The sequence below is a fragment of the Thunnus thynnus genome, chromosome 18 (assembly GCF_963924715.1).
Source record: "Thunnus thynnus chromosome 18, fThuThy2.1, whole genome shotgun sequence".
Classification (NCBI taxonomy): Eukaryota; Metazoa; Chordata; class Actinopteri; order Scombriformes; family Scombridae; genus Thunnus; species Thunnus thynnus.
The window spans coordinates 18,869,478-18,894,417 of NC_089534.1; the positions used below are offsets into that span (position 1 = coordinate 18,869,478).

At 41.5% G+C, this 24,940-nt stretch overlaps 2 protein-coding genes across 2 annotated transcripts in view; both read right to left on the reverse strand.

The window, feature by feature from the left end:
* Positions 1 to 17,951, reverse strand: part of foxo3b (forkhead box O3b) — a 48,024-nt gene extending 30,073 nt beyond the window's left edge. Inside the window, exons 1-2 of the mRNA XM_067572871.1 lie at positions 17,658 to 17,951; positions 16,572 to 17,293 (exon numbers count right to left, since the gene is read on the reverse strand). Coding sequence (XP_067428972.1) covers positions 16,572 to 17,123 — 552 coding nt within the window. The 5' untranslated portion in view covers positions 17,124 to 17,293; positions 17,658 to 17,951. The remainder of the gene's footprint in view (positions 1 to 16,571; positions 17,294 to 17,657) is intronic.
* A 4,355-nt stretch (positions 17,952 to 22,306) lies between these two features.
* afg1lb (AFG1 like ATPase b) overlaps positions 22,307 to 24,940 on the reverse strand; it is a 29,334-nt gene continuing 26,700 nt past the window's right edge. The window contains exons 12-13 of the mRNA XM_067573369.1: positions 24,015 to 24,122; positions 22,307 to 23,389 (exon numbers count right to left, since the gene is read on the reverse strand). Coding sequence (XP_067429470.1) covers positions 23,243 to 23,389; positions 24,015 to 24,122 — 255 coding nt within the window. The 3' untranslated portion in view covers positions 22,307 to 23,242. The remainder of the gene's footprint in view (positions 23,390 to 24,014; positions 24,123 to 24,940) is intronic.

A 24,940-nucleotide genomic window follows, 5' to 3' on the forward strand; every position in this document is an offset into this window, starting at 1 on the left:
ACTAAAAGCTTTTCAACCACACAGTGATGTCACTGCACAACGATAATCAACAATCTGTTCCCAGAGGATACAGTGGTCAGCAAAGGTCTGTCTCACTGTGGTGGTGCATACATGGTGTCCCCTCTCCCACCCCTCTCTTTTTCAGTGGACAGCTGAGCCTATCAGAGGTGATGGGTCTTCATGAATAATGCACACATTGACTCAAGTGCTCATATGAAAATGGATTCCTGACCAATATTGACCCGTCTACTTGAAAAAAAACAACAAAAAAACAAAAAAACGAGCGGCACTCAACCTGCTTAGCTCTCTCCAGAGTGAGGGATCCAGATAATTATACTATATTGTGAAAGTGGAGGGCTGGTGAGACGCTCCAGTCTGAACGCTGCGTCGCTACGGACTGTAACGGTGAAGCAAGAGTTTGAGACCACACAGGCATGCTGTAGCGTTCAGGTAGAGTGTAAAGGCGTCAGTATGCTTCAAAGGAAATTCTTGTCGGATCACCTGAACAGCGTCTGAAACTTGCTCTCCCCACAGCTCTCTGACATCAGTCAATTTGGGGGTGGCAAAAAAGTTGCTTCAAAGTAAATTTCACTCCTTAGACACACAGTGATTTCTGTTTTGCTGTGTTGCCACATTTTTCTCAACCGGCCTTGTCTACTTCTGCTTGAATTAGTGATTTGCCCACATTTCCCATAACTCAACAAAGAATGTGTCTGAACTTCTCTCTTTGAGCTGTAGGTGTATATATATGTATATATATATATGTCCTGTAATATTGATAATGATAAAACAAAAGCAGTCAGTGTGAGAAGGTGACTTTTGCTCAAACTGCATCATGTTGTCTGTTGGCTACATTTTGTTCTACTTTAGTTCTTGAGCTGGTATTTTTGCTTCTTATTAAAACTTTTTCTGCTACCATGAAGCTTGTCCTGTTATCAACAGGAATAAGAAAAACACCATTAAAAGATGAAATGGTCCCAGAGATGTAAGGTATATCACCAATAGTTGTTTAAAAAAACGGTGTCCAAGTGTTTTAGGGTGGATTTCTTTATCCCCATTAATTATCCCCAGTTACAGTCGCCTGTAGTGTGTAGACTTTCTTATAAAGATAGTAACAGTGTAGCAGGGTGGGATGGCACATACTGTCTGCTCGCTTGACTCTCCAGCCCGATCACATGAGCTCTAACACTGTACATACCCCTCCCCCAGCACCAATATGTTGAGGGAATGACAGAGAGAGAGAAGGAGGGAGATGAAGGAGGGGAGGGGAAGCAGAAAGTGAGAGCCCACTTTCTTTCTTTTTCTTTGCTTTTGGTCGTCACACGTCACGGCGACCTGGAGGCTTCCTCCACAAGGGAAAGCAGAAGAGAAAGTTCTCTGTGGGGGGAAAGTCAGGATCTATCTGGGGGGGAAATGTACAACAACAGCTGAGGCCAGGGCTTTCCCCTGCACCAGCCCAGCCCCCTCTGCGTACAGTACTACACACACACGTGCGTATATATTCATAGTGAGCACAAAGCCTTCACTATATCAGGGCCCCTTCGCATTCAAATGCCTGGAGCCAATAATGGAAATAAGAAATATACACTCGAGAATGTCTCCCTGACTGTGTGCTGCTTGCAGTGCGAATTACTACAGTTGTGCCTGTGCATTTATTCACATGCGTGCTTGTTTCCTTACAAATGTGCACGTATGTTTATGTGCGCACTCGGCATTCCATCCTTGCCGTGGAGCCATTTTGAGACCCTTCAGGTCTTGAGGTCAGTGTCTCTGCGTATTGGTTGCTCTCCTCAGCAGCACCGAGGGACTAAGTGATTGATGGACAGATGGCTCTCTGGTTGGGATGAAGGTCGCCGTGGGAACAGAGGGATGAGCTACAAGTAGAGAGGAATCCCGCATGCATGCACCCATAATGCCTACAAACACACATAGGGTGAAGACGAAGGGAGAGTGTGTGTTTGTGTGTGTGTGTGTAAAACAGAGAGGAAGGCTCTGTGTCTGGGTAGAGCGGTGCCCAATGTGCCTTGGGGCTTTGGAGCGATTTCATGCCCCCATAAGCAATGAGACACACAGACACAGACACACACACACAGTGCTGGGTATTCTCTCTGCCCAGCTACCCGTATCAGATGAAAAAAGGCATGGCACGTGGTGAGAGACGGAGTGGGACAGAACAAAGATAAGCAAAGAGAGATATCTACTACTCCACTACAACGTGCATTTACTAACGTTTGTAGCAGCGTGCTCTAAATATTCATAAAGCATCTTCCTTTCAATGATATTGGCTGAAAAATACATATCCAGCTATCCATCAGGGTGGAAAGTCTCCAGTAATTATTTCAGAGAGAGTAATTTATACCTTTTTAACCTTTGCACAGGAAAGCATGCATAGGTTTTCTTAAAACTCTGTGCACCTTTTTCAATTGACGCTATCCATCACATTTACGTGGCTTACACAGCCTAAAATCACCCTCGCTGACCTTGTGGGCTTTACACTTAGCTCTCAAAAAAGACAACAACACCTCTGGCACATTTCAGTGCCTTGCTCAAGGACATTTCCACAGCAGCTAGAGAGGGAAGCGCAAACAGCACTCGTTCAATTTCCCCCTCGTATAGAAGTCCAAAGATTTGACCTGGTAACCTTGGTCGAATATCCTCAGTGTAACATCTATGTTTTAGACCTTGGCATCACATGCAACACTCTCATGTTGAATTTCAACAGAGCCAAATATGTGGGAGAAGGTGGAGGAGGTTCATTGGCTTCAGCTAACCAACTGCCGAGAGTCAAACACAGACTGTAGGTTTGTGGGTGAGAGGTCTTACCGAAACCTCTCTCTCTGGGTTACTGGGCCAGCAGTCAAGTTCTGACCTTTGCCTTTGTCAGCTTAAGGTAGATATGCCCCTGTCCACAACCCTGGAGTCAGATTTCACTAACTCCACAGTCTCAACATCACCCTTCAGAAGAGCTGAATTCATTTGCAAGATTCTTCTGTCAGCGTTTCAGCGTTCAAGTCTTTTCACCATTGAACAAACTTGTTCGAAAATGATTTGGCTAAAAGGTCAAGTCAGTTTGTGCACAGTCAGCAAACATGTAGGGGCATACTTATTAGATTGACCTGTATCTGCTGCTGTGCTCTGCAGGCATATCTGCTGACCCTTATCAAGCCCCACCCTCCCCCCCACTCTCTCTTATAAAACCCAGGTGTGCAAACACAAAGGTTTACCTAGGCCTCATAAATGATAACAGATAAGAGAGGAGGGGAGAAATGAAAAGGAGGGAGGCCCAGCTCCTAAGATCCACAATGACCTCCTAATCTGGGTTGTGACTTGGCCTAGTTTTTTCATCCCAAGATGACAGGACCCTAACTGGGAATTGTCACAAGGCAGCAGAAGCAGCAGCAGGTTTAGTGCCTCATACTCATAAACTGAAGATATGATTATGGAGCTAAAAAAGGTAACTTTTGAGATCCAGTATCTACCTCAGAAGGTTATAACCTAGAATACTGATAAGACATGATATGAAATAAGGTAAATTTGAAGCTACCACCAGCAACCAGTTAGCATTAGCTAAGCACTAATGCTAACCGGCACTGATTGTAAACAGGGGGAGAAACTGCTAACCTGGCTCTGTCTAAATGTAACAAAATCCATCTACCAGCACTTTTTTAGCACGTAAAACCACAACGTGTAGCGTGGTGATTTTTGTGAGACTATTACAAGACAATTCAATGTTCTGGGGGGACTTTTTCTTTGCTTGGTGCAGTAACTTTCAGGAGTCTCTCACAGTGATGACAAGACTCCATAACCCCACGTAAAACCACAACTTGTTGTTATTACTTTTTGGTTTTTGTACAGATGAAACTAACGACATGTTAAGTACAGAGATTTAGAGGTGCTGGTAGATGGAATTTGTTGGACAGAGACAGGTTAGCTGATCCCCCCTTTTTCCAGTCTTTGTACTAAAGACAAGAGAGCGAATTTCCCAATATAACAAACTATTCCTTTAAAGAGTGACTTAAGAAAAAACGTCTAATTGAAATTCTATCCCTTGCGTGTTTTCTCTGTGCTTACAACCCTTGCAATTACTGTAGCCTCTTGTGCAAACAGGCAAACTAAACCACTGACATTTCCACGTTTGATACATGTGGAAAAATTGCACAAGACAAACAAACCAGATTTTCCCCCCTTAGTGTTCCTGTAATAATTTGCCTTTAAACTGCTCAACATGCATACATGAACAGAAACGAACACACACACGCTCTTTGATGTAACTTCAGCTGCTGCCAACAGCCTCGCTAAAGCAGGCTCAACAATGGCTTGCCTTCATCCCAGAGTAACCCGCCTCCACACACACACACACACACACACACACACACGCACACACACACACACAACCTCTAAAGTCCAGGGCCATAGTTGTGACTTCATGAAGAGTGGGATTAGTGCTAAGAGGCTGGTGTGTGTGTGGGACGCTGAGGCTGACTAACACAATGGACTCCGAACTGCCAGCTCCACACAAACATCTGAGTAGGCCTTGAAAGGCTAACAGACATGAGGGCACGAAAAGACCATATTTTGCGCGGGGAAATTGCTGCAGGGGCATTATGGGAACTATTATCTGATGCCCAAAGGGGCTGAAAACATCATTCCGTTGTTTTAATGATCCATGGAGGATGTGGAACATTGGAGCCCAGCATGTGTACAGCAACACATCTTGAGCTGTGTAATTCATACCAGAAACTGACACGCTTTGCATGTGTGACTCTGACCTATAGGATTTCACAGAGACAAGAGAATCCTGTGTGTCAAGATAGAAAGCCTGTGGGTTGAACAGGTGGCTGGCAGGCTGGCTGCTTGATGGCACTCTCAGTCTTTGCTTATCAAATCTGGGAGTGCCGCCTCTGTGGTTGGAGAGCCTCCACCCGTAACTCTGAGCCTACAGAGTGTGTAAAACTGCACATTGGCTACACAAAATGTATTTTTACACAACAGACTTAAATATGTAAACTAAGGTATTACTCTCTGTTAGAGTTGAACTGATCATATGATTAATTGATTAGGTCTGCAACAATTTTGATGAGTCTTTTTTTTTTTTGAAGAATACAAAACTTTTGCTGATTTCAGCCTCTCAAGTGTGAAGACTTTCCACTTCTTTTTGTCTTAGTAAACGGAAAATATTTCTAAGAAGTCACTTTGCGCTCTGGGAACTTGTGATTGACTTTTTTCACTATTTTCTGACTTTTTATAGACAAAACAATTGATTAATTGATTAAACATTACACAAATTAATCACAGCCCTTGTTTATCTTAAGTATTTTGGTAAAATCTTTGGTGCTAAGTTGCCAAACTACATTTCCCACGAATCACTTCAGTAAAATAGTTATCTGAATTGCCAATAATACAGCTATCAGTGCTTTACACACTGTAACACTAGATCACACCATCCTGAGACCTAATCATAATCACCGATAAGAAGTGACTAATTCTGTGACTCATACATCTGCAACACATGACATGTTTGTACACACACTCACACAATCTCTCTCTCTCTCTCTCACACACACACAGGTGGGTTAGCTCAATTTAGCTCAGACTATGGCTTCCAAAACACTTAATCTAACATAATCCTGGTTTAATCTGCTGTCATCAATCTGCACTAACCCTGACTGAGAAGGAGGGGAATGAGTGGATCTAGGGTGAGAGAGGAGGGAGGTTTTAAGAGCAAGTGAGGGAAAGCAACACGGGAAGACTTGTGAAAGTGATTTTTCCTTCATGATATGTCAGCAGCACGTCAGTTTCACCCCCATGCCGCCCTCATTCTCCACCTCTCCTCCTCTTCCATCTCCCTCCTCTGACACAGAAAGCTTTATTGTAGTCAATTAATTGTTAATCAGGAACAGTAGCTCAGCCCGTCCTTTGCAGACTCAGTTATGCCAGAAAGGTGGAGTGGTGTAATCGAAAGAGACAGGCTCAGAAGAAAACATATTAAAGTTTAAAAACCAAGAGTCGGATTGGCGAGCCAAATCAGAGACCATAACTTCAAATCAGCCACGGGCAGATGACTGCTGACAGAGTTTGGGTGATGATGGGGTTCAGTGAGACGCTCAGACCTTCACCTGCTCCTTCATCCTCTAAATATACAAAAAGACGGCTCAAAATTTGAACTCCTGTCTGGGGGGAGTCGATTAAAGAGGAGGAGGAGGAGACAGAGAGGCAAGGGGCCCACTTCAGCAATGTGGTTATCGGAGAAACTGAGAAGCGAGGCCAGAATGGGAGCTATGTGCAGTCTGTGTGTGTGTGTGTGTGTGTGTGAGTGTTTAAGGACAGAGGGAGGGGAGATGCGTTCAGTGGGTCAGTCTGTTATCAGCTGTCACCCAAACAGCGAGTCCCCCCCACCTGCTTGACAAGTTATCAGTTGCTATGGAGACAAACAAGTAACACCCCTCCTTTGCGCTGTCGACACAAGTATGCATGCCTTTATGCATGGATACGCGCACACACTCACACACATACAGTGTTTGACAGGGTGACAGTCATTAACTATATACTGTGTGTATTCTAGAGTCATGATTTACTCTTCCAGTGCTCCACTGCTTGTTTCCTGTTTGATATAAACAAAATGTTTCAATTATTGTATTTTGTGTAGTTTGTAGTTAGTTTAGTTTTTAGCACCTGCAAAAATGTATGGATGTGTGTGTACCCACTGATATTTGCTCTTCTGTCATATTCCCAACAGATATACAAATTTGGACTTACACGTTTACTTTAAGGAATTGTTTTGGGAAGTACGTTAAATTGCTTTCTTGCCCAGAGCTAGAGGAGAAGATCAATACCACTTGCAAGTAAATATGTGGCTGGAGCCAGCAGCTGGTTAGCTTAGCTTAGCATAAAAACTGAAAACAGGGGAAAACATTTGGCCTGGCTCTCTGTCCAAAGGTAACAAAATCTGCGACAAGCAACAAAAACTTGTGGTTTTACTGGGGTTACGTGCATGTGTTATGGGGTTGCTGGGAGCATTTCCTTCTAACCTAACTCTTGGTAAGAAAGCAAATAAGTGTATTTCCCTGAAATGACAAACTATTCCTTTATTAGTACAGAAAACAGAGAAAAGTTTGTATAGAGTGCTGACTCACTGGAGTGTTTTGCTCAAAGGTATGACACACTATATGCTGGCCACACTGAAAGCTAAAGCTGCCTTTATCTCATGGCATGAATTACATAAAGTACTGCTGATGCACCACTGTAATGCTCTGTTTCTAAAATATCTATGTCAGCATATGAAAAGTAGCCACCACAGAAGCATGTTTAGTAAATATGGGTGCTTTTGTTGTAACAACTGATTGATATATAGCTCAGACATAAGTACACTCCTGCAAACACAGCATGCAGAAGTGTACTTTTGGCTGCTGTGTGAAGAGTACAGCAGTTACGTTTTTTTTTACATATAAGTATTTTTGTTTTGCATTTGTGTATTTGCTGAGATATTTTGTTTAGACAGAGAAAACTGGGCTGAGGAGGACATGTAATTGCTGGTTTTCTAGATGTTTTATTTATTTTTCCAGTGGCAAAAAGACGGACAGACAATATGTCTTGGAGTGACATGTCCATAGCACGATTTTCCAGTCAGACTGGTGTTTCGGTATTCTCGCTGACATAACTATAACTTTTCTGCGCTCGTAATTTATTGATCCCACTAGAGAAAATTGTTCTTTGCTTAACCTTTCTCCAAGAAGGTCAAAGGTCAGGGTCAATTACAGAACAGGAATTCAGTTGTTTTTAAGGACACTTAAGGACAGGCAGAGGTTTCAGCCCCAGTCTTCCAGTTAAAGGCTAGTCTCTAACCACTAGGCAGACCACTGCACTCCTCCATACTGAGCTGGTATGTTGTGTGTTTGTCCTAGACTTTACATGAGAGCTGTACTTCCCGTATATCCTCTTTTTGTTTTATGTTTCTTGGGAGTTTCTCTCATTACAAAGCATCACTTGTGTCCCTACCAACATTTTTTCGTTCACCAGCTTGATGATTTCTTGCAACTTTGGCAATATACTTTGCTACAGTTATCTGGCTGGAACAGTAGTTTCATGCACCAACAGTTGGTAAAGATCAGTCTAATCTGATGTTGTATAAACTGCTGAGCAACTGTTTTGAAGTGTGAGCGTGCTTTGATAGCAAGATCAGAAATGCTGGTGATTCAACAGGATACTGACACATGGTGGTTGAACAAGCTCTCGTTTTGTACAGTAACTGACAAGTTAATCTTCTGGGAAAATTCTACCCATGATTAGTTATCATGAGGGCTGTGGAAAATTACAGTGTCAGCATAACCAGTCATCCTAAGCATTACTAATAAAGTGAATACTACAAAATGTTTTTCCTGCAAGATTTTTTTTCTTTCTAACCAATGAAGTAGCTAATATGCCTTAAAATACATAACCAAGGAAAAAATAATGTTTGTAATATGTTGGAAAATATGTTGAACTACTTGACTTTGTTACATTTGGACAGAAGCAGGCTAGCTGTTTCCTCCTGCTTGCAGTCTTTATGCTAAGCTAAAATAACTGGCTGCTGGCTCCAGCTGCATATTTAATGTACAGATATGAGAGTAGTGTCAATTTGCTTGCACCCTGCAAGAAAGCAAATAAGCGTGTTTCCCATAACTTCAAACTATTCCTTTAAAGCCTCCCTCAGCTCAAAATGTGTTTTTCTTCTTGTTCCTTCAGTTGGATGTTTGAGCTTCACTGTGCAGAATGATATATGTGCAGAGTTTGACACTAGAAGGCTGTTTGAAGGGAGAAAATTTCTCTGTGCTCAACTTAAATCTTTAAGGCGTGTGCCTATGAACATGATTTGTGACATTACAACTACTTTGGAGCCAACTGTGGTTAGGGATGGTATTGAGAACAGGTACTAAATTGGTAGCGGTTCCTGACTGGTCAGTACTGAAATATTGATAAGCTCCTGGACAAACAGTGCTACTATTGTTTCTTATATGATGTTAGTTCATTCCTACATAGTTGGCATAGGAGGAGACAGCCACCAACCAGGGTGAGTCTGAGACGACGTCAGGAGCAGGATAGCTGCCGGGGCTTTTCAGGCTCTGAGATAACGTTATCTTCTGCCTTCTGCTTAGAAGTGGTGAATTTACGGCTTATAGCAACTTAATATGATATATTCTCTGGCTTTTATTTGATATCAAACGTCAGCAAAAAATGTTGCAGACACTAGATATCACCTGCTAAGAACATAGTGTAGTTAGCATGCATTAGCTTAGAGGGCTAACTTGGCTTGTTTACAATATTACATGAATGTTGCTTTTTTCCCCATTGACCAATCGATTGAAAAGTAGGTAGAACTTCAGTCGACCAAGATTTTCTTTGGTTGATTAAAACCCTAATCATTATAAAAATACATCTGTAGTTATTCACTCAGGGAGCAGTTAGCATCAGGTTTAAGACCTTCTAATTTAACTGTTATGTTTATAAATAAATTACACTTAAATCTTTTCACATCTTTTCATGTCATGTCTTTATTTTTTGCACCAAATTATGGCGAGTAGTATCAATAAGAGTATTGATAAGTTTCGGTATCGATAAGCAGTATCAGTATCGATAAAATCCTAACAATACCCATCCCTGATCGTGGTCCAGTATGCAACTTACACAAGCGTGATGTGGAAACTTGAAGCCTCCAGTGCACAAACACTGAGAATGGACTTTACAGTGAAGTAGGAGACACCTTGTGTCCAAATGAACAACATTTACATATTCATGGATTATGGATTTTTTAATGAGGAAGAAGGAGGAGATTTTAACACAACTTTAACACGATAATTGATTTTCTGTGGAAATCCCATATGAGACACAAATTCTTATTCAAAGTAGAGTATTTTATATACTTGTCAAAACATGTCTGATGGAGATCTTTAAGTTATGTATTGCAAGAGTTGACAGTCAGTGTACATACCAGTCTAAATACAGTCCCCATATTTAGGATGTAATCAGTGCGGAGACACAAATGTTTGTATCTTTGATGTTATCACGAAGAAGAATTGTGCAAACAGCAGGTTTCTCTTTTGCTATGTGTGTGGTTGTCTCTGTTAGACATATACAGACACATACAAAACACATAACACATAAATCGTGTGACCTGTCTGCCCTAAACCAACCTCATCATCATGCAAAGCAATTCAAGCAACTCTGGGAGTTTCAGCAAACAGCCTGACACAGCTGCGCCACATTGAGTTTTTAAGACTGTTCATGTCTTTTACAATCTGCATATTTTCACAGAAGCAACAACAACGTGGCCAATATGTCTAAAGTGTCTCCAAAAAAAAAAAAAAAAAATGCTGCAGTGTTACAATGATGGCCAGAAAAAGACGAGAAGGAGTCAAGGGAGTATGGAGTGTAACAAGAGGAGAGGCCTAAGATTTATCTCCATTCATTAGAGCCCACGACAGATTTCAAGACTTGTGCTTCAGAGGAGCAGCGGCAAGCTAAGGGGGGATGGCTTGTTTTTGCTCACCACAGTGTTTTACATCCAGACAAATGAGGGAGCTGGCAGAAAAATAATGAGGGATAGTGTGTAAGAGAGAGGGAGAACGAGAGAAACAGAGGAGGAATAGGGAGTGAGGAGTTCGAGTAATGAAAGAGAGACAGAAACTGTGAGAGAGGGTGAGCCTTTAGCCAAGAACAGGCTCTTAAAAATTAATACAGTGATCTGAATTCATCCCGAGTGCATTGAATAATTGAGAAGTGTCTTTGAGCAGAACAGATCGTGTGCTGTGTGACATGGCTGGGATGGTGAAGACGCAAGAAATGATGGGAGACGGTGTATGAGAGAAACAAAAATCTGCTTTTCTTTCTTTCTTTCTTTCTTGCTAGGCCTTTTGGCAGCTATTTACACAAAGGAATAAAATAATAAATACACAAACACCTACACAGGTGACTTAAAAACAAAGTGGTCAGCTAGATCATGTTGGAATGTTTCATAACCTGGACTAATTATGACAGAAATTCTGATGAATTAAGTGCTTCTCACACACAGACAGATCGACAGAGAGAGAGAGGGACAGACTTACTGGTACACACTAAATGGCCAAAAGTAAGTGGACAAAGCTGTCCAAATACAGCCGTGTTTTTCATCGTTTAGACTGGGCCTCTTAGTTCTAATTAAGGGATGCTACAGCACACAACAAGATTTCCAACACTAGTGTGCTTTAAATTTCATGGGAAGTTTGGGGAGGGCCCTTTCCTGTCATAACATGGCAATGCCCCTTGTACACAAAGCCAAGTCCACAATTACTGTATTATGTATTTGATGTGGAGGAGAACTTGACTGGCCTGCAAAGAACCCTGACCTCAACCCCACCCAGCACCTTAGGGATGAACTTTAGCACTGGCTGCAAGTCAGACCTTATCACCCAACATCAGTGCTGAACTCACTAATGTTCCTGTAGCTGAATTGGAGCAAATCTCTGCAGCCAGGTTCCATAAAAGCCTTGCTGGAGTAGTTTAGGCTGTTAGAGCGATGTTCAATATTCACATATGGGTGTGTTGTTCGGGTGTCCACATACTTTTAGCCATATGGTGTAATTCTAAGGCGTAAAAACTGAACAGAGAGCAAAATTCCTCAGGCATCTACGTAAAGAAATGTGTCCATTGATTGGAAATGGAACTAGAACAGAGCCTGGGGGTTTTCCTCCATGCAGAGGTTGACTGCTCAGGGTGACACTATTCAGACTTGGAGGGGTGCCTGGAGCTGGTGGGTTCCCATAACCCAGTGCCCCTTTAGCCTCACACACCCTCAAACCCCTCCATTGGGAATCACAGCCAGAGGGCAGTTGTAATACACCAATTTAGAGCAAAGCTTGTTAATTTACTCCCTCAGCACCCCCTCCCTTCTCCTCCTTCTACTGTCTTCACGCCCCCCTCCACTCCCCCTTTTATTGCCTTTTTGCTTCAGTTCCTTCAGCTTGGCACCATGCCAGCTCCATCTAAGAGGCCTCCTGACTGTGTTCCGAGTACCTGGACACACACACACACATACACACACACACAGACAACCCCTGTTTCCCCAGTTAATCTTTTCTGGTATTTTCTTCAGTATCATAAGAATTCCCTTACTAGCCAGTCCTCAGATAATAATGCTTTAGCTTCATTACAAGAATAAATTCCAGCCAATGGCAGCTCGGTCCTACAATGATATTCATGACTGACACGGAGATCTTATCGCCCACAAAGACCTCATCCCACTCTGCATTGATGGACAGCCAATGAAAGGACTAATGTTATTTTCTTTTTTTTGTCAGCCCCTTCCCTTTTGTCCACGCTGTCCTGCTCTGATAGGAACAATAAATAATTTCAGCCCCAAAGAATCAACACTTTCAGCGTGCTAGGCCATTAAAATGATAATCAACATACCCAGCGGCCTTATGAGGGGCTGTTTTCCATACGCCTCCAGACAAAGTCAGATGGGAGAATATGTGGAGGGTGGGGCGACGGTCTCTGTGTGTATATGAATGTGAGTGTATGAAGGTTTTGCCATTGACGATCCTCTGATTTCGCTTTGTTATGCGACAGATCAAATGAGAAAAAGGTGTGTTTAACTATGATTATTATATGTTTACTTGTGTGGACCCCAGGAAGTGTAGTTGCTACCTTGGTAGTGGATAATGGAGATCCAAATAAATATATAAATAAACTCTTGTGGTCATGTCTTTTGTAGTTTGAACCAAATACTACCAAATATCCATCAATCATATATTACACAAGGACATTAAAGGGGACACAAGATGCTCTGTGTGGTTTTCTGTTATTTACATACTTATATGATGTCAGATATCCATGCTAAACATGATCAAAGGTCCAAAACTTGGGGTTAGTGTATGTAGAAATGCTTCCTGCAATTCTCACATCTTAGGTTGGATTTTGGCTCAAACATGTATGGATGTATTTGAGAAGTTGAAAGTTCAAGTAGTGAAATCCTTCTACTGTAGTTTGTTTCATGGTTTGTTGACGTAGCATCCTGAGCTGCTGGAAGTCGGCAGAGGCACAACTTCTGGAAGTTGGCCAATGAGAACAGAGTGGGCTCATTGCGTGGGGGGCTTAAAGAGACAGGAGCGAAAATGGCCTGTTTCCGACAGGGGCTAAACTGTGGGGCTGCAAAAAAGACCAGTACAAGATAAATAAGGAGTTCTTTGAACTGTGAATCATGCAAAGATATTCCAGTAGAGCCCCAGAATAAAAATATAGACCAGCAAGTGTGTATAATATGTCTCCTTTAAAACTAAAGTATGTGTTAAACAACAACCTTGTGTCAACAATGAAGACTACTCGGTGGTCTTAAAGATGGAAGTAATGTAATGAATGAATTCTGCTGAGTTAAACTAATTTTAGACCCCTGAGTAAATTAAGACCTGCTGCATAGACTCACAGTTATGAACCTAAGTGATAAGCCTGAACATGACCAGGCATATGCACTGTATATGTCTGTGCATGTCCGCCTGTGCAGGAATGTATGGAGAGTTTAAAAAAAAAACAACACACACACACGAAACCTCAGCTGTCAACTTTATCTGAGTTAGAGAGAACTGTATGTACCATGTGTGTGAGTACATGTTGCTGTCAAAACGTAATAACCTAAAATGAGAATATAAGAGTTGTATGTGTGTGTGCGGGTTTATGTGGAGTGTCACTGTGACATAACTAGGTCTTGGCCTGTGATAGGCAGCTGCTGGGAGCAGGGAGCATGTTACAGCAGGGTTAAGTAACACCAGAGCACAAAGTTCACTGCAGCCAGGAATACTTGCACACACACACACACACACACTGGCTTGTATACTTGCACACAAACACACACATACACAGGTGCACCTAATCTTTCGATTATGCAAAGACACACAGATGAAAGACGCACACACCCAGAGTGTTACAGGCGTGTTTACAGGTGCTATTTTGAGATGCAGCCCCATCAGTCATCCCCTGTCATACCAAAGCATCTCTTAGCACACATTTCAGCAGCTCCGAACCAGAACTGCCCCACTAGGACAAAACTCCTGCTGGAAAACTCCGACACAGGCTGTTATGATTTTGCGGTACCAAAAAAGGCAGACTGCTCTGACACCTGAGCTGATGAACTTTTAACAGCAACCAATAATGATTTTGATTTGACTTTAGTTTTGACGGCTACTAAAAAGATTAGAGTTGGGTGTCCTTTGAATTTTTCTGATATAGAAAAACAAAACAGCAGAGTTTCAGCACTGATACAAATGTTTTTTTTTATACCTCAACTTAAAAAATAAGTTTCCTTAAAAAAAAAACAACATTTTCTTTCTCATTTAACAAAAGAAGCCCGAAGATGAAGTCCTCAAATGTTAAATGTTGTCTAAACAGAAGCAGTCATACACTTTTCCTGAATAAAAAAGGCAACATTTTTCAGTTAATTCAGTCTGATCAAGGAATAAGTCGACGAGAGGATGAATCTGAACAGACTTTTGATGCCAGTTGACAGTTTTCAATACTTGGTGCTATGGACATTCTTCATTGTGTAAAAACAAGTACATGATCACACAGTGTGTTTCTATTTAAAGCATGTCTTGGTTAAAGACAATCTAAGGTGATAAAAGATTTCCTAGTTTTGTGCCTGGTTGTCTTAACCTACTTGTACAAGGGCTAATGCTTAACTGACAAAGATATGAAGTAGAATGACGTAAGTGGGAACCTGGGAGAGAAACCCAGGGGGATTACTAGGATTTGCTCAGCAAATCCCTTCAACAAAGGTGCCCTGGCTGCATGAAACTGTAGGTGTTCAAACCCGACTCTGTGCGGAGGTGAAATCTAAGAATCCCTGAGAGTGAAATGGAGAGTGAAGGGGCTCTGAAAAAGTCCCCGTACAGAGGTAGCCCTCTGAAAACCTGGTTCTGCGGGACGCTTTTGGTTTCATGAGTTCTTTACGAAAACCTAACTTCAGCTTGTGGCTTTTTCAACTCTTAAATGTTGAGAAACCTGCTTGTATGTTTGTTGTGTCCTGAAGAAAAGTCTCTGTTCATGTGTTACACCTACACTTTACACACTTTTGATACTACGCAGTGTCACAACTCTGTGTTTAGAAATAAGAACTGGAGTCTGTAATGAAAAGAGTCTCTTATAAGAAAACTAAAAAAGGCATAGGTTGTGAGCTGTAGCAAGTTTTATTGACAGACCATGTGTAACACTAAACCACCGACAGCCTGGCCCTCATGCCCGAAATTCCAGGAGTAACAGCCCTGCACAGTGACAGTGAACCCGGCCTTGACTTGGTGGGGCTACACACACACACACAACCTCCCTCTTTTCTCCTCACTGAACCATATCACATAGCAAAACTTGAGAAGCCCTGACAAAATATGGCCTATAGGCTCTCCACGCCCCATGGGACTGGTCCTTCAGCCTCTGATGGGTGTTAATCTCTGCTCTCTGACCTTCTGCTCCTCCCTCCTCTTCTGTCACTTTTCACGGGGGCCCATATGTCTTTTGGGTGACCAGATCGCCTTCTTTTAAAAGAAGCTTTACCCTTAACTCACGGCAACTCAGTGGTTATGTAATTCCCCCATGGCAGGATCAGCAACCTTGGCAGTTGTCTACCTGACCCAAGAGACTGACGAATGCCTGCCAAGGTTTACATAACAAATGGCAAACTGGGCAATGCCGCTGTGGCTACAGTAACACGGCAGAAATGTAGCCTCTAAATATAAATGTAAAAAAAAAACAAACATAAAGTGATAAAACCCATATGGTCACTATAAACTCACTATTCACAACTACACACACACTAAATGACTGTAAGAGCACCACATGGATTTTCATAGTGGAGGGTTTTTTTTGCCTATATAGCAGAGGTCTTCTCAGGATTCATATTTTTCCACAGAGTGTGATCGTTATATCGTTTTGTTTACTTTCAGCCTGTGTCCTATTAATGGATTAGCTGCTGTTCAGTAAACTGTCTTATGTAATTGTATCAATCTCTGGTCAAATAGGCTACTGTGTTTCCAGACAAACCGGTTACAACGTTTCTGTTTGCTCTAATTCCAGCCATGTGACTGACTGAGGCCTCAGAGGAATATTATGCACATAACTCATCAAAAAAGTCAAATAAAAAGAGAACAAAAAACCTGCATCTGATGTAGTTTCAATCAAAACTACACAATCTTATGATTATATATGTATTACATTTCAGATCACAAAATATCATGTTTTGCTCCAGTTTTTTTTTTTTAGATAATTGTGTGCAGGTCACCAAACCTCACTCTGCTTAGAGATTAATGATCTTGAATGCCCTCCTGGGGGGATTTTTTCAGAATGATCTGCAATTTCCATTAGAATGATAATGAGAGGTATAATGAGTGCCAGACTTTCCAAATAGACGCTCGTAAAAACATGACTGCGCTGGTATAATTGTGTGCGTGCGTGAGTGTCTGTCTGTGCGTGAACGTCAGTGGGTTTACAAGCCACATGCTTTTTGTTTTTGTTTTGATGGAGGAAGGAGGGGGGGCTGGGTGGATGTGTGGGTGAGTGGGTGGTGGGACGACTCTTACCTTCCATCCTGCAGAGCTGTTGCTGTCGCCTTTGTCTTTGAAGTAGGGGATGGATCTGACCATCCAGTCATAAATTTGGGACAGTGTCAGTCTCTTGTCCGGCGCGCTCTCAATGGCTTTGGTTATCAGGTCGGCGTAGGAGAGATTCCCCCAAGCGTTACGGCGAGATGATGCTTTCCTCGGGGTCTGCTGAGCAGCCAAGCTGCTCGGGGTCAATGCGCCAGAGGTGGCCGTCGGGGAGTGCGAGGAGAGCGGGGAGCCTCCGCTCTCGTGGCCGGGAGAGGAGAGCGCTCCATCGGCTGCGGGGCTGTTGCTGCTCTGGTCCTCTGTTGCCACGCCAGAACCATTGATGGCCGTAGGGGTGGCACTGTCCTCTTCATCATCCTCCTCCTCAGGTATAATATCTGTGTCATTGCTCTCCGGTTTCACCGCGTTCGAGTCTGGTCGTGGCAGCGGCCAGGTGCAAGATCTGGGCCGCTTTTGAGGCTCGAAATCTGGGTCGATGACCACGTCCAATTCCGGGAGTGTGTCGGGGAGCGGAGCCTCAGCCATTGTCTCCTGCCCCAGTCACAATGTCGCCCCCGCTGCCAGGTAATAAAGTTATAAGACAAGAAATGAAGAGCTGTCAAAGTCGCATCCCATGAATGCGCGCTCCCGTCCTTTGTTGCTATTCCACACCAGCGAAGTCCAAACAGGGCCAAGAGCAACTTAGTTATTAACGCCTGTTGAAGACATAAAGAAATAATAAATAAACCTAACACACTCAGTTAGAGCCAAATTAAAATACAACCGCTTCCACAAAAAGATATAAAACACTGCAGCTGAGTGTGAAGGCTGAACACACAAGAAGCTTCAATAAACTACTTCTTTAAAATGACAAAGGGGTTTAAATGAAGCTATTTGCCTCTCTGAGCTTCACTACATTCATAAGATTAGACTACTTGCTCATGAATTGGAGCTCTACTCAAAATCCCGTCCTGGTGCAAGCAGCTGAATCCACCTACTGGAGATCAATGGCTCAGGAGAAAGTGCTCCGACCTCATCTCACTGGGAATAAATAATCTCTTAAGACTTTAAAGGAAATACCTTGCGCTCCGTGGTACCAAAAACCAGAAGAGGCTAGATCCCGGATTGTCCACTTCCAGATGCCATCTTGCCTCTTTTCTCTTTCACTCCTCAAGTGCGCTCTGCGATATAGAGACAGACAGATAGGATGTATGCAGGGCAAGTCAGTGTCGATGTGGAATAAGACTGCCACCTCACTCTGGGTTACTACTGTATCTCGATTTGTTCTCCTCACAGCGCTGCACGCATATACACACACACACACACACATACACATACACGCACACACATACACACACACACGCACACAGACACACGCATGCAAGTCGATCAAGGTCCAGCCCCCTGGATCCTGTGCATGGGATCGCCTTTTAAAGAGACACTACAGTCCTAAAGGACGGTGCTGCCTGTGTGCAGGGCGACTTAACAGAGGCTGGGACACGTCCTGACATGTTGGTGATGAGCACAAAATAGAAACACACAGCAGAAGAGGGAAGGAGAATTATTATACTGAATTGATATATTATTATTATTTTTAGAGAGATTAGAGAGAAATCGAGCCGGTAAAAGTGGTGTTTACATACCCAACTTTAGTTTTCAGTTTAGGATCAGTAAAATAATAACTGGCACTAGCTACAGGTGTGCTGCAGGTTTCTACTTTGTTAGAAGCCGTTCAGTTTGATGAAAAGCAATTTAGAGTTGCAACTAACAATTATTTTCATTATCAATTAATCTGTGGACTATTTTTGTTGATTAAACAATTAATCCCTCCATAATATGTGCGACCAACAGCCCAAAAATCCAAAGATGAACGAGCAAATACTCACATTTGAGAAGCAGGAACCAGTGGATTTTAGACATGTCTGCTTAAAAATGACAATCAATATAGTTTCTAATTGATTTTCTATCGACTCCTAATTGATTAATCACCTAATTGTTGCACCTGTAAAACAGTTGCAATTATTTACTGTGTTGAAATAGAAACTGTGTTTAAAAATGACCTCTTGTCATCGTCCAAATGTTCATTTTTAAAGAAATTATGTGTAAAATATCTGCAGATTTATGCAATGGCATCACTAAAACATTATGTCAATGTAAACTCACTAAGAATCATCATAATCACATTGCCAGATGATTTTTTAAGGAATTTTAGGCAATAAGAATTTAATTTTTGCTAGGATTAGTTAAATGTTTAATACATGAATTCAACATTATGAAACGTCCTGAATGTTAGTCAATGGAATATTTATTAATATCCTACATTTCATAATATCACACATATTGTGATTTCTGCTTTAACTTCTCTATATATCTTTTGCCATCAGCCTCTTGTTGATTGTGCCTTTAATCAGCGTGCCAGGCTGTCAATCACGTCTGTCAGGGCGCGCAGGCCACGCCCCCTTTCTGGAGCCCGTTCCACCTCGTCCAGGATGACGTCATCCCGTTTATTAGCCAGAGATAAAGGAAGAAATCCTAGATGGGTCTCCATCTGTAAGTGATGCCCTGGACCTCCCTCCTCCTCCTCCTCCTCCTCCTCCTTGACTGGATCAAAACAGCCTCGTCCACGTCTTCTTTGTTTCACCGAGGGCTGCAAGGTGCGCGTCCACCTGCGCGTGCTCGCCGTTTCTGTGCAGGAATGCGCATTCACAGCTGACCATAACAAGATTCCACTTTGATATACCTTGAGGGATTCAAGGTGTTTGTGTGATACTCAAATATGTTGTGTGTTTTGACAAATCACAGTAATGTAATATTTTAGGATATTATGTGGTGTTTATTATGCTGTGATAAGGTGATGATGTCATAATATTATTTCTTATGGGACTGGGCAAGGGTTTATTCTTGGCTACCTCAGAATAAATACTACACTCAAGCTTTTTGTGTTTTCAGGTCCACCTATATTACTGTGTTCAAATATCAGCAAGCTGGGAGACACGCTCTCTACAAAGGATGAACACTGTTGTTTATCTGTGTTCATTGACACACATTTAACCAAGCAGATTGGTACAGCACACAAGCTCATTTGCAGCGGCAGTCTAGAGTCTGTACTGTACAGGATTACAGGAGATAGTTGGTCTACACACACACACATTGTGTGATGCTTTTTGTTCCCTTCACATCAAAGAGAATACCTGATGCAGCAGTTTGGCTCCTGCAGAGGACTATAGAGTTAACTGCTCACTGGATGTATAGAGGGAGTTTAGGATGTCTGAGTGTGTGTCTGTGCAGAAATACTGTATGTAGTCAGCTGTATCAGACATCTGTATCAGAGATGAAGCTTTTTATAGCTTTAAATGACTTCATATGCTGAACCTTTAGAATATTTGAATTGAGTTTTAGTAAGAATTTGTTAGAATTTAGTGCACTTAAATTTTAATTTTGATATAATCTGTGAGTATGCTATTGTGTTCTGGTTCATTTTTAACCCACAATGAACCTAATAAACTGATGAAGATCTGCAAATTAAAAAAAATGTAGTTTTTAAATTGTCTCATGGTCAAGCCATGGCACTAACGAAGGCTTTTCTATGATAAATTCCTGTTTTCTCCTGCTCATATACACATGAGTATGAGGTATTTTAAGATTTCAGCCCTTTTCCTGCAGGAGCACCAGCACCATCCTAAAGACCTACCCACTGAACACACCAGTATCTCTCTGAAAATACACTATCTGTATGTTTTATGTATTTTTAACATCACTGACTGTCACTTGATGTTTTTTTTAACTGGGTGCAAATATGTACCTGCACATTTAAAACAGTGGGCTAATTCCAACTGCAAAGTCATATTTAGTTAAAGATGTGTGTGTCTCTGTGTGATACAGAAATAAGTGTCCCTTAAAGACCTCAGAGCAGTGTCTGAGGCAGTAGGCCAGTTTACTTTGCACCGTGATAAACCAGCTTCACCCTACATGGCCTCTTTGAGAGCAATGACAGTGTTGCACAAGGGCACATTCATGAATACAAGCAAGTAAACACACACACGGACATCTAAACCATTTGTATTATTCAGCTTTACCCAACACTTCATAACCTCTTCCAAGTTGAAGCCACAGAAATTGAAGCTGGTTTAATGTGGTGGATTGAGCCCCTGATTGAAGCATCAGGACAATATCTGAAATCCATCTGGTTAAGAATACTTTATCAACCTGGCGTTGTGAAGCAAAGTCTTTGAAAACTGGATTTCATTCATGTTTAACAGAGCTTACAACATTAAAACCTTACAACCTCATACAACTAACTGTAAATGTCAATTTTAGGCATTCTAGGGTATAAATAACCTAATGTGACAGTATAGAAAAGTATTAAAGTACCATATCTATAACATCCCTGTCCTTATTTCAAGTGACAGGAAAACTGCACTCCACCTTCACTCCAATAGCAGCATGTATGAAGACTGTGGTCCAGAGAGGATGGAGACTACGACCACCCCTTTAAGCCAGCGTGAATCATCCAATTAAGACAATCACAAAGCATGGCGGCCATCTCTGTTTGTGTCTGATGTTTCCCCCAAACAGCATAATGATCTGATTGGATTAGGGGCCTTGGCATAGGGCGTGATTGATTTTTCTTTAATCGAGAGTTATAGTGGGATACACGCAAGGCCCTGCTACACACTCAAGCACTTTTTAATGATAGACGTCAAATACAAGTGTCCGTGCACACCCACGCAGTCACTGGCCTATGAGCCATTTACTGTCCCTTGATCCTAATAAGATTACACATTTACTGTGGTGTTGTTGTACTTGTTCCATGATACTGGCAGCTTGGACACTTGGAACAAACAATGATATAATGGTCTTGGTTTAGATACAGTAGGTGCTGCTCGCTGGTCAGGCTGTATTTGTCAGGGTGGGCTGGTCCAGGATGGAGTGGTGCACTAGGATGACCTCATCCTTAGATGGACGCAATAACAAACCTTGTAGCTGCCCTCTGCTGCCACCTACAGGCATGAAGAAGGAAGCTTCAAAACACCACAGACGGTAAAAATCTCTATCTGCTCTTTAATATGATATACTGTATATTTTAGAATATATTGTGTGGATGAAAAACAAGGAAAGTCTATCCATTGAACACACTATTATTTTTCTGAGCCTAATGTTTTTATGTATTTTGTTGGAAACGTTAACAACACTGACTTTCATGCTTTTCCAACTGGATACAGATATGCACCAGCACATTTAAAATAGGAGGCTAATATATCTTTTTTTGCCAACTGTTCCTTAAACACCTGACTGCAGTATCTCTGGCAATGGGCCAGTTTATACTGCACTGAGGTAAGCCAATTTCACCCTACAGGGCCCCTTTGAGTGTAATAATAGTGTTGCACAAGGGCCCGTTCATGAAGACAAGCAAACAAACACACACACACACACACACACACACACACACACACACAAACCTAAACACCACAGACTGTAAACATCTCTATCAGCTCTGCAATTATAACTAAAATATATGTGAAAAACAAGAAAATCATTTCTGTCTTCCAGAAACTAAATATTATCTACGATCCTATATGTGTGAGCACCTGAAGTTGCATATTTTGTTGTTAATAGATTTAAACTATTGATACATTTAAAAAAAAAAAAAAGTAATGTTTTGGAAGAGGCTTCATGTCAAAATTTGGAGTAACAATCACACAAAGACAAATTACAATATATAACACATGTTACAGCATAGATGTGTTTATTTATCTGCATAATGAACTGCATTCAAAACTACACAATTCAATGAAGCTCAATACATTGTTTGATTTAAAACAATTTTGTTTGGCTTTGAGGTTTTTTTTTTTTTTTTTTTTTGTCATGTATTATTTGAGTTTTTGTGTATGCCTTTGCCTGACAAAGTCCCCTCTAGAATAATAATAAAGTTAAGTGTTAAACAAGAAGCAACTGCAGTCAAACTATCTTTGTCAAGTCTAAATCAAGATTAAGACCAACTCTAGTTGATTACAAATCAAATCCTGGAAAAAAAACAATGCCAACAATCCCACTACTGTGCTCAACATAGAAATAAATAGAAATGCCTCAACATTTCCTTGAATACTAGCGTCCCATACCACAGTCTCATTCATACGCTACATGGATAAATATATCACATACATTCCACATTTATGCCGGGTTTAATACAGTTGAGGTTAAATTCAAGAATGCACAGAGGCTGATGTTGTTCCGTAAAAATAGAAACAGCTTGAGAACATTTGACCTTTTTCATATTCACCCACTAGAGGGCAGTAGCCAACTACTGTGACAGACACTTGGTCCTCCCCCCCTTCGCTCCCCTTGAAGTGAGCACCTGTTTGCTTTCTGGTTCACACATGCTTGAGAGCTTATTCTTTAAAATAAAATAAAAGTCCACAAGGGGGAGAGATTACACCTCCCAGAAGAAGGCCAAATGGGCTGAAAGAGTAGAGAGGTATAAACACACATGCATTAGATGAAGAGAAGTCAAATGGTACAAGTATCCCTCCAAACAGTATGTTTGAGGTTTATATTGTTATAAATTTACAGTTGATATTTTATATCACTCCCTTATTTATCTGCCATGGGTAGTGAGTAGTTAGTGAGGTACAGTGTAGAGGTATATGCTTATCAGGAATGTGGTGTTAGGTGTTCATGTGTTTCTTGCTGATGCTGCGATCTCCCTCCATCCAGTATGACTCTGTTTGCATCTCCATCAGTCTGGAGATGGTCCTCTGGAAGGCAAAGATCTCCTCCTCGGCTGTGAACAGAGTCAGGCGCTCTGCTGTGTCCTGAAGAGAGGACCAAGCACCGCGGTTAGCAGCTTAATACACTCCAATCTAATCTAACTCTGCAAGTAGATCTACATGTAGAGAAAATACAAACAAACTAAAATTTAAAAAGATACATCTGAAGAAAAAAACTGAAGAAAAAAGCACTCCCCTCACACACTCACATTTCAACACTTCAATGAAATAAAACACTTCAGTTTCATAAAATTAAATATTTATAAAAAAAAATGTAGAAACTTCTACAATTATGATGTTTACATCATGATAAAATACATCTACACTACACTACACATTTCATCAAGATCTTTATTTGGATGACAATAAATTCCAAGCTTCAAAATTGTATGTCTATATTTATATATGTTAAAATTTTTACATTGTTATTTACTTCAAATACAAGCTCCCATACGCAGCTCAGGAGACCTGAAAATGTTACTGTAACTCCTTGAACTTCATCAATAACTTTGTAATTCTACCCGCTATAAAGACAAATACCAACTCCTCTGTGTATATCTGTATCTGTCTTTTAAAGACTTTGGGGATCATACAGCTTCCTCTCATTTGTGATGAGCAATGATGGCTTTCCTGCTGTTTTCATCTGTGGTTGTAGCAGATGTGATCTTACCCCGCTGAGGCCCAGGTCATCCAGCAGCTGTCGGTCCCTCTCATCTTCTCCTCCAGAGTGGACAAACAGCCGGTCTAAAGGAGCCGCTGCCAGTAGCACCACTCTCACCTGGGATCAGAATGTTTGGTTTGTTTGTGGAGGACACTTTCTGTATTATTCTTATTTTCAGTCATATATATGATGGTACAAGGTCGAATGTTGATATTAAACATGGCCAAAGTGTCAAATAATGAGCTAAATGTATGTAGAAATAATCCCTGTGAGCAAAGAACACCAGCTTCAGACTGCTCTGAATACTCAGTTTCCAACAGTTTTTTCTACTTTCAGCCTGAGCTGACGTCAGCTGGTGATGAATTTCTTTATATGGTCATCTGCTCCACGCTCTGCTAACATTATGGTGTTTTTCCATTGTTTTGGGGGTTGTCACACCAAGCCGTGACTCGAGTCCAGCCGCCCAAACTGTGAGTGTTTTTCTATTACACAGCACGGCAAAGTAAAATAAATACTTTACCTGTTGGAGGTGTGCTGGTCATCTGCAGCTCTTCATCAAACAAACATCAGCATCACTCTGGCTGTTTCTACTTATACTATTCCTCCCTGCATCATTTCTAACTGATTCTCTGAACAAATAGCTCCAAATATCTCCATATATTGTTGTGTTGACCGGTTTTTTACCTCTAACAAAGCTCTGCTAATTTGGTGAGGAATATGTTTCATTTCCTGTAAATTCTTCACAATAAATGTATCCCACTATTTAGTCACTTAAAAGCGTTAAATATGAAGTGGCAAAAGCCGGAAATGTTGGGTTTTCATTGGCGGTAACTTAACACAACTCTGATACATGCTGCCCTTCTGCAGGCTTCCGGAAAGCTGGCCAATCAGAACAGAGTGGGCTTATCGCGAGGAGGGCCTTAAAGACAGGAGGT